Here is a 16,288-nt window from a genome sequence, read left to right as displayed (position 1 = left end):
AGGGACGTATTATATAATTTTAAATATATATTGTCATATGAAGAGTTATTAGCAAAAAGGGTTTGAAAAACATTAATAGCTGATAAAGAACGTGAAAACTCAAATGTTACCACAAATGTATAGTACAAAGACGTGGTTCAAAATATTTTTCAAATACTCTTATTATTATTGTCATTTAATAATTCATTTGTGATGTTCATTCACTTCGTTGAGATAAAAGGATTTTTTCGTGTTTCCTCTTCAATAAATGCTACATGTAAACTTGCAGTGTTTTACCATGTATAACATAATATATACACATTCTTATTTGATATAAAAATTAAATCAAAAAAATAAACTTCCCGTGCATTTTTGCACGGGTGGAAAACTAGTTATATAATGAAACATTTTAGTACTTTTGTCTCCACTTGAATTCTCTTAAATACCCTTTAGGTATTTGTTATTCTAAGATTATTAATAAGCGCAAAAAAAAATCATAGATTTTTCTTTAAAAGAAACTTTAATGTAATCGTCAGATTCTTTTTCTCCTAAAAAACTATCGGATTTTTCTTTAGTGAAAGTAACTTTCAGATTTTTAAAAATGAAAGAAACATGTACAATAACTCGGCGATATCGCGCACGCATCGCGTGCAAACAATACTTGTAGTGAATAATGTCAAGATAGGCTAGTTTGCAAGTGAAGGTGTACGTTATGAGTTCGTGACAGAAGAAGAGACGACAGAACCTGCTTTGCTTTTGGAAGGTTTGGTTAGGACTTAGGAGCATATACGGGGCTACGCCCATGGAAGCCAATGGTAACAAATTGATCCCCCTAACCTATATTAACTTTGCTATTTTCATTGTAATTATCAGTTTTCAGTTTCAATTTCATCTTTCTTCTATATATACAAGTATGGAGAAAACTATAATTTTGTATAATTGACACAAAATTTAGGGCAGAAACCTTCAAATCCTGGTGCGAGGCTTGCTAATCTTTTGAGCAAGAGAGAGAAACTTCAAGATGAACTTCGGAATATCGAAAAACAGGTAATTCATTCCAAAATTTCTCTATTCGATACTCTTTGATAGTGTAAATTTGTAATTTTGTGTTTTTTTTTTTGAATTTTTTCTTGTGGATATGATTTATGTAGGTGTTTGAATTGGAGACTACTTATTTGCAAGATTCGAACCAATTTGGACATGTTTTGAAAGGTTTTGAAGGATTCTTAGGTTCATCGAAATCCGCATCAAAGTACAAGTGTTCATTTGTTTTAATGCTTACCTTTTGTTTTCAATTTGTGCTAATTTCTGTGATGATTTTGTTGTTGTTAATGTTTTCCCTTTATGTTTTGCGAGCAAATCATCATTCCTTACTTTTTAGAGTAATATGCCATATTTGAGCTTATATGTTGCCATAATTGCTGTCGTGTTATATTAGTTAGAATTATTACTAATTGATGATTATATGAAAGTAATTGATGAGATAAATTCAACGAGATTAATCTTGGAGTGTGCTTTTAGCAATTCAATTGCTAGAGAAAGTTTGAACTACATTGCCTATAGATTGAAGGAGTATCTAAAAACCGGAATTTGCAGGCTCTCACATGCATACATCTTTTTTTATATAGAAAATAACTTCTAGACTCTATTTGATTTAAAAGGTATTGCTTTTATCCTACAATTGTACTTATCCCAAATAGTAGACTATTATGAACTTATGTTCATCTTTGTTGTTATGATTTAGAAAGTCCTTCCTATAGCGAATATAACCTTATTCAGATATTAAAAAGTAAAAGAGAAGTTTTAAAAAGTATAGAGAAGTTGAAGTTCCAAAAGTAAGAGAGAAACTGCAAAAAGTGCATTTACCTTGGTTTCTTCCCATATTCAGTATAGAAAGGACAAATAGGAATAGAGGGAGTTACAGTTATAGACTTCCTTTGTTTTTGCAATAGTGTAACATAAGGGATTGACATAAGGATGAGAAGACTGTGAAGAGAGATAGAGTGAGTGTCATGACTCATGAGGTGACCATATGACGAGAAGAGATAGAGACGATTTACAAACCAAATAAGGTATGTTGGATCTGTTTCCAAATAATTTAAAATGGAAAGTTTCGGACTCTTTCAAGAACGAAGGAAGAATAACAAACAATTATAACATGACATGAATATAAATAACATTTATGATAAATCATTGAGTCACACTATGCAATAAAATCGCTATATAGTTTGATTTCCTACAAATGTTGTAGATGTACTTCCAGAGTAAAGTAACTTGTTAATTACTCGTGATTTTAACATATATTTAAGATTCTACTCCTTTTATCCTTATATATTACTTTCATCAACTCATACAAGATTAATAAATGTAGAATTATCATTGGAAGAAGCAAAGTCAAAGGTTTTCAACGAAAAGAAAAGGTACAAAGCTTCCCTGAGTAATCGAAAAACATGATGCTGAAATTAGGATGTTTGGGAGAATTGGAACTTGGCGGTCCTCTCAAATGCATTCCTTCTTGCTTTTGCATCTTAAGTGTGGATAACATGAACTCGAATAGAATAATGGATTATTGACATCAAATTAATCACGGTTTGTTGTAATTGAATCTATTCTACTAACAGGACTAGATTTTGAAAATTTGAAACTCTTGTTATTTTTCACTCAGATTGACCAGACCAAGCACTACTAAGAGAAACTTATCAAAGGGGAACATGTCTCATAGAGTCATAGTCACATCAAACAGGAGGTAGATTTTTTTTTGAAACAAAAAAACTGAATTAAATGACAATACATGTAGATTGAGTAACGGGCAGCTTTCTGTAGCAGAACGAGGATAGTTAGTTAATGCAAGAGTGAGGCGGAATGATGGGAATGCCATATGAAAAGATAGAAAATTGGGTATTTGTGGATTAAAATAAAATAACATGCAAGCAGGTTATTATTTAATGGGAGGCTGCCGCCTGTCTTTTGTGCGGATACTAAATGTATCTTTATTGTTACTCCCTACTTTGGAAAATTTATATCATACATGGCCTATTTGGTTATGACCTTATATATTATCAAGGTGCATTAAAATATGTGAGTTTCATGATCAGACTCTTAAGGTTGAAAGATGGTTTAAATCAGAAGCAAACAACGATAAGTCAGAATCTTCAAGAAATATGATAGGTGAGTCAAGATCTACAAGAGATAGATTGTCTTCTGTAGGTCACCACCAAAAAGATGAACCAGCCGAACTAGAGTTTTGCTTTTGTTCATCCATTGAACAATTTTGGAGTGAGAAGAAGATGAAGGAGAGAGAGAGATGGTTTTGATCTGAAACATGAAGGTAGATGAGAGAGGGATCCGGAAATTTGATGAGCCCTAAAGTCAAAGTGAAATTGGTTTTTTTACGGTATAAGGTAATGTTATGGGTATGTATTGAATGTACGGTTGGTAAGAGTGATTAATTTTGGAGGGAGTAATCACAAAAGTGATTTGCGTTATGGGTAGGTATATCTATTAATATTTTAAGTTGATGAGCAAATAAGGCCAATTTGTCCATTCCATATAAATATCATGGCAAATATATAAATGTTGCAACCTTGTCGAAACGTCTAATAATGGATTATATGCTTTAAAGAATAGAGGAAATATTCTATAGGTTGACTATTAGACCAAAGTTAATTATATTGGTTGGAGAGTTGGATATTCAGAAAGTATTATGTTATAAAAATGGAGGTAGTATTTCCCTCAAAAAAAGAAAAGAAAAGATGGAGGTAGTAGAGATATGTATGTTAGAGATGGATTTATGGGATACCTTATGAAATTTAATTGGGAACATAGATATTTGTACGATGTTTGGAGTTGTGGATATTGAGGAAAAGATAAGAGATAAGTGGTTAGGTTGGGTTGGTTTGGGCATGCTAGACACCGACGAGATGATACATTTGTTAGAATAGTGGAGAATTGGCATTATAGAGATTTTAAAAGAAGTCAAGAAAGACCAAATCTGTCTTGGATAGAGGGTGCTAAAAATGATTTGAAGAAAAAGGTTTGAGCATATAACATATGATTGAAGGGAACGGAGGCAAATCATCCATGTGGACGACTATAAGAGATTTAATCACGACTTGTGGAGCCGATCCTATTCTATTGGGATTAAGGCTTTGGTTTTATTCTTGTTGTAGCAATTTGATGAAGTGATAATCTAATGCAAGTAAATATTGAGAATCTCTGCGAGATAATTTTTACAATGTAGTTCAATACAGTTTTTGACAATTTGTTCTAAGTAGAAATGATTAAAACTTAAAATTTGAACTGCGACATATAATTTTGAAACAGTACTTCTTGGTGGACACATACACAGTTACACACAATGTCAAGTATATGCATGGGATGTATTGATTATAACAAAGTAGTTTCCTTTCTAGACAATTTAGGAATGGGAACTTACATGGGATATCCATATGATCTATTAGAAGTGGTTGTTTGGTGCAAAACGAATGTTGGACTTGCTTGGTGTTGTGTGATGATCTTTGAGTGCGATATATTGCCACATGGGGCTTTGGGAAGATAATGTTTATGGAGAAATGCTTACGGCATATTATCTGGGGCTTATGGTCAGAAGTAATGGGCAGATATGCATCACTTATATGAAGAGTGATTCTTTTATAGTGAAAAAGGTGGTTTTTGTTCATGTAGGCAGAGGCTTTTGGTGCATTTCTATGTACCGGATTTAGGGACTTAGGAATATAAGGGTCTCTCTTTTATGTGGAAAGGGTAGCTTTTGTTGCTTTTATGTGGGAAAGGTTTTTGATGCACTATGATGCACCTTATCTTAGTGACCTGAGGGCCGTAAGAGTCCCTTAGTTTATCAGGCAATACTTTAATATTCTCTGAAGGATTGTCATTTGCATTCAGCAGCCCTTGTTATCCCCATCATCTCATCCCTTCAGTTGAAAAAGTTGTCGCCCAAAATTCTCCTAGCTATTTTTAGGGAAAAGCGTATAAGTTTTTCTTTTGGATGGCAAGGAAAGCTGTAATGAAGTAATAGTATTGTTGCTCCTTATTAGGAAGTAACATCTTACCTTGGGGGAATCACGTTCCCTTGGTACTGCACAAGCTCTCAATTTGCAGAAAACAAATTTGAATATTGTGTTTTTGCTTCAGAATAAATGTTATTTATGTGATCCATAAGGGAGTATCACAGTTTTAAGTACCATTATCATTATGTGTTTACTTGTAAGATAACAGATACCATTAGCTTTTCTCTCTCTCCCCCAGCGTCTCGGCATCCCTTTGGATTTTGGAAGAAACTAATAGGCCTCAAGTATTTTGCCCAATTCAAGACGTTCTCTTGTGTTTCCTGCACTTTCAACCACTCCGTGGGTGGGGGTGGGGGGGGGGGGTCTGCACAGAGACCAGTTGCCAATACGGCTCCCTGCTTAATTAAACTTTGGCAAATCTTGTATTGTCCACTTGTTATGATTTACAACCATAAGATATTGTTTCATTTTATCTTCATCTAAGATATCCCATTTCTTGATCGCCATGATGTTTCGATAATGAAGTCTTTGTTCTTTCCTTTTATTTGTCCGTATTTTTGGTTTATGGGCATTTTTTGGCTGTTAGAAGTGGTGGACGGGCTTTTTCAAAATATGTATTACATGTCCGTGTGTGACTATATTAGAGGGCACTTGTAGTGTTCCCTTCTACCCTCAAATATACTTGCACACAAAAGGCTTTTTTTGGTTTGAATCTCTAGTATATTATTTGTCCTAGGCTTTACCAGGTGTAAAATGTGAGCTACTGAGAGAGAGCTTCAAATACACAATTGAATTGAGAAATTTTCACTTTCAAATATGGTGTTTTATGGACCTTGTACTCAAGGCTGCATGGATGTGCCTGTTTCTCTAGCCTTGGCGAGAGCTTTGTTTAACTGGCTTCATATTTCACTATGTTTTTTCTGTTTGTGTTTGCTCCCAGCATCGCTTCCTCTTCTAAATCGATAGAATTTTTACAAGATGTGTCTTTATGTCAGTTTATATTATATATATATATATATATATATATATATATAATATATATATATATATATATATATATATATATATATATATATATATATATATATAGACCGTCCTCCTTTATTCCTTCTTGATTTGTATATGTACATTTATGCTCTTTAGAATGTATTTCTGGTTTCCCCTCAAAAAGAATGTATTTCTGGTCTTTAACAAACACTTTTTTTTTGGCTCTAGCTTGAAGAGGTCGAGGAAGTTTCAACCCGAAGATAGAATATTCTCTTTGTCTTCAGTCACCTCACCTGCTGTATGTATATTTCATACTTGCTACTGTGACTAGATAGTTGATTTCCCCCTCCTGTCCAAAAAATCTAAGATTCAAAGTTGATACTATGCTTTTAGTATAGGGTTTCAGAAAACTGATTATGCTATGTGAAACACTATCATTAACTTTTGACAATGGGGCTTAACGGGTTTCGTCATTTGGATGAGTAGGTTGGTTATTTTATTTTAAGAGAAGTGAGGCTCAAACTTATATTACTGGCTGACTGATTGAATCCTATGAGATTGTAAACATTTGCTTGCTGGTCTATTGGTATCTAGGTCTTTGCTTTGGCCAGGGACATTATGAATAGCAGTGGTCATTGACAGGGTATAATTTCTAATTGTTGGAGCATGTAGCACTATCTAGTATCTATACTGGGTCACTGGTTGCTCTGTTCCTATGTAGTTCATTTTGAACTTTTGTGATGCAGATGGTGTCCTCAGTTATTAATAGGCCACAAATGCCTGTGACTAGCTGGAAATTTAAGGTGCAGAGGACAAGGTCTGTCCTCCTTGGTCTACTTTCGGATTTGGTGTTCCGAACATTCTCTGCTACTGAGAAGTTACATCTCAAATTTAGGCTGAGGTTGTGGATTTGTTCAGTTTGAACCAAATTTTCACTGTTTCTCTAAAGGTAACTGGGACATATATCTAGTATGGAATTCTTTAACCCTTGGCGAAACTCTAAGATGTCTAAGCTATCTTCTCAAAATGAGGGACATAAGGCATAGGATCCGAGACAAGGAATGTTTCTCTAGGCGAGCAGGGATGTATCAAGAACCCTATGCCAGAATATTTACCAGAGAAATGATCTAGTTTATGGTGGGAATGGATATTTCATATCCTCAACTGATGCGTGATGATCCTTGGCCAAATATAAGTAGTTTTCAAGTAGCCATAGCCCTTAGTATCAAAATCCATATCCTTTGAAGCGATTGAGTCTAGGGTGGATATATATGGTCCAAGACAGAGGGAAAGAGATGAATTATAGGTTGCTGAAATCCCAAGTACATGGGCAGACCGGATTTTCGCCAGTACCATCGGTGAGGTTAAACCAGAATTCTGAATAGAGCCACGGATGACACTTTTCAGGGGTCCCGGAATTTCAAATTTGTTAATAATGCTAATGTTTAGTGATAGTTATGTATCGACATCAGTGTAAGGTATGTGAATATGGTTTTTTCAATTGATCATATGCTTGTTTGTCTTCTGGCCTGGTCGCTTGCGTCACAATCCAAATTGCGGGTAGACTTCTACTGTGATGTAACTGAATTGCTTGATTAACGTGTATCTTTTTAAGCGTAAAAGATTATATTTGTGTTGGGTTGTACTCTGTTGGAATCTTCAAGTATATATGAGACATTGCAAACAAACATGTTATTATTCTTTTTTTCCCTGCCACTTTATCTTAGATACTTGTATTTGTATCTTGTTGTTCCTTTTGGTTTGACACGTCATACGTGGGAAAAAATGGAATATAACTGTGCTGACTTAAATGACTTCTTCTCTCTGGGAACCGAATTTTGCTTCACCTTTCCGTTGTTTTCTTTCAAGTTTCAAGTGAATTGGATATCAGCAGGGAATATGGAGATTTTTATATCTTTTTCTTCTCATGTATCAATAAATGTAGAATAAGTTCCAATGTCGATACATGTTGGTATATCAATTGTTCATAGGGAGAATGTGTGACATGAACAAAGCATCTATTTAAGATTTTTTTCTTTGTTCAGGTTGAAGAGCACACAGGTGGACGTGACGGTAAGCTTTCACCAAGAATTTATTCTTTATTGAGAATTATCTGATGGGGACAAGTTGACATCCTTTTTCTTTTTCTTTAATTTAAACATTAGAAACTGGTTCTGGGCGATCGAAGGGGGGAGGCTTACCTACAAATGGACAGTAAGTGTAAATTCGCATTTGCCTTAGACATCCACTTATTTGTTTGAGTTAACCATTGATGTTTAACTAACAAAGATGCCGATATTTTACTTGTATTTACTTTTACTACAACTTACAAATTTACCTGATCAGGGGAAAACCAAAGAAAGCAAGGTTGATGTCATAAAGCAGAAAAGGATGCAGGTTGTTAGATGCACAGTTTGTAATATGAAGATGACGCAGTACCAAAGTTAACTCAAGTTGCCTTCCATGTGACCTTGCTTTGACCTCCAAAGTAAGTATTCTTTTGTGTAGTTTGTAGTCAAGTGGAGAGGTATGTCTACATGGCATAAATATATGTGTAATAGTCATGCTGTTGGCATTCTGTTGTAACATTATCAATTTGTAATGAGAAAGCTATCCCTTGTTTCATCAAGCAATGAAATCTGTTTTTGCTTCTTTGTTTTTTCATTCATATCTAGGTCTTCTTCAGTTTGTTATTGAGTACTCCCTCCGTTTCACAAAAATTTACACACTTGTACTTTACACACTTGCTGTTGTAATTTATAAAGCTTTGAGCATCAATATATCTAATTTTGCATGTGTAAAAATTATAAAAAGTTGATATTTTGAAAATAAATATTGAGATGAATCAAATAAGATTTCACATGACAAGCACATATGATGGTGAAAGTGGTGAAGATGAATAGTGTCAAATTACAAAGTGTAACTATATTTTTGAAACGGAAGGATCAATATATTGATCTTGACTGCCCTGCAGAAACTAAAAAGTGCTAATGCAGAATATGTGAAGGACATTGGTTGAAAAGGGTCATTTCAGTAATCAATGATTCAGTATACTATAGCATTCCTACGAGGCTCCTTGGTCTCTCATTTGTGTGCCCCCCCTCCCAAAAAGAACAATGAAATTAGAGATAAAGCAAAATGTAACAGATTCAAGGGGTGCAACACAGCCTTCACTGAGATTCACTTATGCAAGGCGTAAGAAGAGGGGTAATATGGGAAATCAGACCTAGTCAGCAGTAAGGAGAATGTGGGCAAATAATTCCGTTATTTTGAGAGAAGGAATGATGACAGCCTGCACCTAGGACGTGGGTAGCACACCAAAGAAGAGAGAGAATGTTGCAGAGAGATTGTACAACTTAGCACTATAAATACCTAGTATGTTTGTAGAGTAAGGTATCGAGAATTTTATTTACCTTTCAGTGTTGTAGGAGTGTGGAAGTCACTCGAAAACTTTCCCCTATCTCAGTTGAGCATTAATACAATCTCTCAGTTCTCTCCATTTTTGCCCTAGCTTTTCCATTGTTTACATTGTTTGCTGTTGAGTTGTTGGTTCTACTACAGTGGTATCAGAGCAAACAAGATCCATGGCCCCTACCGCAACCCAGAGAGTGGAACAACTAGAGGAGCAGTACGCCACCATTCGAAATACCATTACAGAGGAGGTCAGTGCGGCGGTGAGTGTCGTGGCTGAAAAGATGCAGCAATCCTTGTCGGAACAGCTGGCCGTTAGTTTGGAGCAGATTACCCAGAAGTTTGGGGAAGATTTGAGCAGCCTCTCGATGAGGTTGGAGAATAGAATCACTCGTTCTCGTGAAAATCACACCGCGATGATTTCCACAGTCCAGGAAGGACAACTTAAGTTCCACCAAGAAATCCAAGCCTACATTAAAGAAATTAAGGGTTCGTTGCTTTCCGGTGATAGAGAAAGACAACCGGAGGAGGAGCTTAGCCCCCAGGGACTAGAAGCTTCGAGGAACCAGGGGTCCGGGGGAGTTCGCCATGGAAACAGATCTCAGTCGGGAGGGCCGAACGCGCTGATTGGAGGGGTTTTTGATTCCGGCGGAGGATTTCAAAACCGGGTCGGAGGAAATTGAAAGTATCGCAAGCTGGACATGCCACTATTTGACGGTGGCAACCCAGATGGGTGGGTATTAAGAGCGGAGCGTTATTTCGAGTTTTATGGGTTAGATGAGGAAGAAAAGGTGAGTGCAGCGGTGGTAGGCATGGACGGAGATGCTCTCCTCTGGTTTCAATGGGAACACCGGCGGAAACCGATCAGGAGGTGGGAGGAGTTAAAGGCGTTGATGTTGCGCCACTTTCGCCCAACAAATTCTGGCTCGTTATACGAGCAATGGCTGGCTGGTAAGCAGGTAACCACGGTGGTGGAGTACCGGAGAAATTTTATTGAGCTAGCGTCGCCGTTAGCGAACATCCCAGAGGATATTGCCTTAGGTACGTTCATTAATGGGCTCAAGGAGGAGATTAAGAATGAGCTAAGGGTTTTAAATCCCAGTGGACTGGATCAGGCCATGGACTTAGCAGGTCGTATTGAGGAGAAACTCAAGAGTGGAAAAGGGAAGGCCACCTGGGCAACCCGTTCAGCAGAAACCTCCAAAGTAACCTTACACCCACACCCACTTATAAGGCCCAAACCAACTATTACAAAGCACCCACAGAAAATAGAGGCCCAATTTTTTCCAGTCCACAAAACAGCCCTAATACCTTGACCAAATTTAATACACCTAGCCCAGCATATCCCAACCCACAAAACAACCCACCCCAGAACACCCAGGTGCGACGCTTAACCGACAAAGAGCTTCAACACAAGAGAGAGAGAGGACTCTGTTTCAGGTGTGATGACAAGTGGTCGGTGGGCCATCATTGTCGGCGGAGGGAGTTGAGTGTGCTGGTGGCGAACGAGGAGGATGAGGAGTCGCCAGAAGATCGGGAAGTGGAGGACGACGGTGCGGATGAGGTAAGTGAAGAAATCTCGCCGGAAATCTCATTGAATTCAGTTGTGGGACTCACTAACCCAAAAACCATGAAAATGAGGGGGATTATAAAGGGGGAAGAGATCGTGGTCATGATAGACCCGGGGGCGACGCATAATTTTGTGTCGTTAGACACCATAGCTCGACTGGAATTACCGGTAGAACAGACTAAGGGGTTTGGGGTATCACTGGGAAACGGCAAGGCAGTGCAGGGTGCCGGCGAATGCAAGGGATTAAGGGTGGAAATACAGGGGTTGCAGGTGTGTGATGATTTCCTTCCCCTCAAGCTGGGAAATTCAGATTTAATTCTTGGAGTGCAGTGGCTTGAGCGTTTGGGAACCATCACTACAAATTGGAAGCAGCAAGTTATGAAGTTCAAGATGGGGGACAAGGTGGTGACATTAAAGGGGGAACCGTCCTTGGAGCGAAGTAAGGTTTCACTTAAGGCCATGTTTCGGGTATTAAGGAAAGAAGGCAGGGGAATTTGGGTGGAGTTGAACCTCCTTCAGGGGGAGGAACCACCAGGAGCAGCAGTGCAAGCCCCACCTTTTTTACATTCGACAGTAACTAAATACCACCACATCTTCAACATGCCAGAGGGGTTGCCACCAGTGCGTAACAGAGAGCATTCCATACTGTTGAAGCAGGGGCAAGACCCAATTTCAGTGAGACCTTACCGATATCCGCAAAACCAGAAAGATGAGATCGAGCGCTTGGTCAGAGATATGCTGCAGGCAGGGATTATAAGGCCTTCCATCAGTCCTTTTTCAAGCCCAGTTCTGTTAGTGAAGAAAAAGGACGGCTCTTGGAGGTTTTGTGTGGATTATAGGGCCCTCAATCGAGCAACGGTTCCCGACAAGTACCCTATCCCGGTGATCGATGAGTTATTGGATGAGCTACATGGGTCGAGAGTATTCTCAAAATTGGACCTCAAATCCGGCTATCATCAAATCCGCATCAAGGAAGGTGACATCTCCAAAACGGCTTTCCGCACACACGAGGGCCACTATGAGTTCTTGGTTATGCCATTTGGGCTAACCAACGCCCCCGCTACCTTCCAATCGTTGATGAATGAGGTATTTAAACCCTTCTTGCGTAAATTTGTGTTAGTTTTCTTTGATGATATCCTTGTATATAGTAGGGATGAGGAAACCCACTGTGAACATGTGGAGTTGGTACTAAAAACCTTAGCTGCTCATGAGCTTTATGCCAATGGGGGAAAGTGTGAATTCGGCAAGGCAAGGGTGGCCTACCTTGGGCATGTTATTTCGGCGGAAGGGGTGGCTATGGACTGGGAGAAAGTGCAGGCCATGTTAGATTGGGCCGTTCCTAAGAACTTACGGGAACTCAGGGGGTTCCTTGGGTTAACCGGCTACTACCGTAAGTTTGTTGCAAACTACGCTAGAATAGCGCTACCTCTAACGGCTCAGTTGAAGAAGGATAGTTTTCAGTGGGGATCTGAGGCTGACATTGCTTTCGTTGCACTAAAGAAAGCCATGACTTCGGCTCCGGTTTTAGCAATGCCAAATTTCCAGCAGACTTTTGTATTGGAAACCGACGCTTCGGGGCATGGATTAGGGGCGGTGCTACTCCAAAACCAGCACCCTATCACCTTCTTCAGTCACACTTTGGGGGTGAGGGCTCGCCTCAAGTCAATTTACGAGAAGGAATTAATGGCAATTGTCTTAGCGGTTCAGAAGTGGCGCCATTATCTTATGGGCAGAAGGTTCATTATTCGCACCGACCAAAGGAGTCTCAAGTTCTTGATGGAGCAACGGGTAGTCGGGGTGGAGTATCAAAAATGGTTGAGCAAGCTGATGGGGTTTGAATTTGAAATCCAATACAACCCAGGAGCTTCCAATAGGGTGGCGGATGCGCTCTCACGGAAGTCTATGGGGGAGCTGAATAATGTAGAAAGTATCTGTGGAATTTCATGGGATGAGGTGCAGGCTAGTGTTCAGAGTAACCCGTTTATTCAACGCATTACGAAGGAAATCGAAACAGGGGAGCAGACACATCATGGGTTCACCATTGTTGGTGGCAGGTTGCTGTACAAAGGGAGGCTTATGGTTCCGGCAAATTCGACTCTCTCTCGAACTCTCTTGAGGGAGTACCATGATTCGCCACTAGGAGGGCATGCAGGAGAACTGAAAACTTACTTAAGGTTAGCCACGGAATGGTTTTGGGTAGGCATGAGGAAGGAAGTGGCACGCTATGTGCAGGCCTGCACAACCTGCCAACAGCAAAAGGCCCTCAACATCAGCCCGGCAGGCCTTCTCCAACCCTTACCAATTCCGGTCCTAGTGTGGGATGAGTTGACTATGGATTTTATTGAAGGATTACCGCGGTCACAAGGTCTAGATTGTGTGCTAGTGGTCGTTGACCGCCTTACTAAGTATGCCCATTTTATTGGCCTCAAGCACCCTTACACTGCTCAAGGCGTGGTAGCCTTATTCATCAAGGAAGTGGTGCGCCTACATGGTTTCCCAAGCTCCATTGTTTCCGACCGTGACAAAGTATTCATGAGCATCTTCTGGATCGAACTTTTTCGGCTTCAGGGCACGCAGCTAAACCGGTCCACGGCGTACCATCCCCAGTCCGACGGACAGTCCGAGGTGGTTAACAAGAGCCTTGAAACGTACCTTCGTTGTTACATTAATGGGCAGCCTAAGCAATGGGCTAAGTGGCTGGCATGGGCTGAATTTTCTTACAACACCTCACCCCATCTGTCCACTTCCATCTCTCCCTTCAAAGCACTTTATGGAAGGGACCCTCCTCCTCTCATTAGGGTGGGGAAAGGACAGACGCCGGTGGATTCTCTGGAAACGGAATTACAGTTGAGAGAGGTGATGCTAGATGAACTAAGGATGAACTTAATTAGAGCTCAGCAGAGGCAGAAGAAGGGGGCTGATATGCGGCGTTCAGAGGAACACTTTGAGGTGGGGGATTGGGTCCTCCTTAGACTCCAACCATACCGCCAGCAATCCTTAGCCAAGCGTGCTTGTGAGAAGCTATCCCCACGTTTCTATGGACCCTATAAGATTGAAGGCAAGGTGGGCAAGGTTGCGTACAGGCTTTCTCTTCCGGACACGGCCCGAATTCATCCGGTGTTCCACGTCTCACAGCTCAAACGCATCAAAGAACCACTTCCCCCCCCAGTCCATATACCACCTGAGCTCACTTCTGAGTTAGAATTACAAGTGGAGCCTGCAGAGCTGCTGGGGGTCAGGGGCACCTCGCCAGTGGAAGTTCTGATTCAATGGAAGAATCTGCCAAGAGAAGAAGCTACGTGGGAAGAGTATGAGGCAGTCCAGCTCCGTTTTCCTTCCTTTCACCTTGAGGACAAGGTGAGTCTGTGGGCCGCGGGTAATGTAACAGATTCAAGGGGTGCAGCACAGCCTTCACTGAGATTCACTTATGCAAGGCGTAAGAAGAGGGGTAATATGGGAAATCAGACCTAGTCAGCAGTAAGGAGAATGTGGGCAAATAATTCCGTTATTTTGAGAGAAGGAATGATGACAGCCTGCACCTAGGACGTGGGTAGCACACCAAAGAAGAGAGAGAATGTTGCAGAGAGATTGTACAACTTAGCACTATAAATACCTAGTATGTTTGTAGAGTAAGGTATCGAGAATTTTATTTACCTTTCAGTGTTGTAGGAGTGTGGAAGTCACTCGAAAACTTTCCCCTATCTCAGTTGAGCATTAATACAATCTCTCAGTTCTCTCCATTTTTGCCCTAGCTTTTCCATTGTTTACATTGTTTGCTGTTGAGTTGTTGGTTCTACTACACAAAAGTAGTATGAGCAATGTTACTGTCGAGGGCCTTTTGGGTTAATGTATAGGCCGAGTTGATATGAGCTACCTTGGCTCATTTATCAGGCTACTGCTGAGCTTCGATCCAACTTGTTTTATATATTAGGTTTTCTGCTCCAAAATCTTTTAAGTAAGACATGTAAGAAAGCGTGCTCAGTTAGTCAACAATCATGGAGAAATATGGAATTTAGCCTCAGTCCCCCTTGTTCTAGCTAAGAAGAATAATTTATCCTTTTTCCTTTCTTATCACCCTTTGCATCCTTCTGGGGATTGGGTACTTAAAACAGATAATGGTAATATGGAAGATTCTTAGTTAAAAAAAAATGCCATACTCACATAAGAAGGTAGTTTTGTCAGGCTGATTAGGAAGCAAATTTGTATGAAATTTTGCGCACGGAAGCAGGGTGATGAAGCTTATCTGCTGTTGAATTATCTTGTGATTAATGAGTAAATACTCCATTTTTCTAATTAGGTTGTGGAAATAAACATAAAGCTGACTCTGTGCTTTTAACTCGGAGTATGAGTGAAGCTTAGGTAAGACATTGGTGATCAGGTCTAGGAAAACAGGTGATTTTTGCTGGTGTAACTTGTAAGAGATCTATTTTAAGAGACTTGTACCTGTACTTTAATTATAGTGCAAAGTCTAATAGAATAGGCAGGAGTCGTTTGTTATTAGTGTGTGGTCACTGGTCAATGTGCTTGTAGAGGGCAAAGCCAAACAATTTTGTAGGGGGGCCATAATTAGTTATGTCCATACCCCCATAAAAAAAAGGACGTAATTGCAATATACTTCCTCTGTTTCAATCACTACAATTGGACTTTTGCACCATTCATGTTGTACCCTAGACTGGTGATTTTAGACTAATCTATGAAGACAAAAATTAACATGTAAGATGCTGGATTGATCTCAGTGTATAATGTGAACTTTTTCTAATATTTGCTTATAGATTTTTAGAGATTCTAATAGCCAAAGTTATGTGTTGGCAATGGTAAAAGTTAAATTATAGTGAATTAGCTATTGAAAGAAATAAAAGGTTACATCCCAACCTAGCTTTGTCAGTGTGTTTGTAATTTCTACTTTATAATTGTGGCCTTGTGGATATAATTGTATGCTTTTTAATTGTATATGCTTGTAACTTGTTTGCAGTTCTCTAATGTGGACCTTAATAGATAATATGAACAACTACAAAAAAAATTAATGCAAGGTGAAAGTGCTGTTTATTGTACTGAACAATTGTTGCTACGAAATCAAATTATGTTTGGTTATGCTTTTGACTTGGAATCCAATCCTTTCTTTTGGAGATGGGAAGTCAATGCATTATCCTGTTTATATGTTTATATATCGTCTTCTGTCAAAATGATTGTCCAATTAGGGTTGGTTAGAAGAGCGGTTGTTGCAGAGAAAGTTATTGGAATTACAGGTCAATGTAACATTGAAGGGCATTGCATTCTATTGCTAATCTATGGCCCTGCTGGGATTGTAGTCTGA

The 16,288-nt window shown here is 39.3% G+C and overlaps 1 protein-coding gene across 1 annotated transcript; it reads left to right on the top strand.

Annotated features, from left to right (window-relative positions):
- Nucleotides 1–574: 574 nt before the first annotated feature.
- LOC104887941 (transposon Tf2-1 polyprotein) lies at nt 575–14,714 on the top strand. Its single transcript, XM_048640743.2, has 6 exons — nt 575–794; nt 940–1,026; nt 1,131–1,231; nt 8,039–8,066; nt 8,159–8,207; nt 8,340–14,714. The coding sequence occupies exon 6, from the start codon at nt 11,035–11,037 to the stop codon at nt 14,443–14,445; it is 3,411 nt and encodes a 1,136-aa protein (XP_048496700.1). The 5' UTR covers nt 575–794; nt 940–1,026; nt 1,131–1,231; nt 8,039–8,066; nt 8,159–8,207; nt 8,340–11,034; the 3' UTR covers nt 14,446–14,714.
- The last annotated feature ends 1,574 nt before the right edge of the window (nt 14,715–16,288 follow it).

This window comes from Beta vulgaris, chromosome 3 (assembly GCF_026745355.1).
Source record: "Beta vulgaris subsp. vulgaris cultivar EL10 chromosome 3, EL10.2, whole genome shotgun sequence".
NCBI classification, from domain to species: domain Eukaryota; kingdom Viridiplantae; phylum Streptophyta; class Magnoliopsida; order Caryophyllales; family Amaranthaceae; genus Beta; species Beta vulgaris.
Note: the sequence above shows the minus strand (reverse complement) of the source record. Positions and strands in the feature narration are given on the sequence as shown.

Excerpts from the sequence above, each read along its gene's own strand:
- LOC104887941 (XM_048640743.2), top strand. The coding sequence starts at position 11,035 with ATGAAAATGAGGGGGATTATAAAGGGGGAAGAGATCGTGGTCATGATA.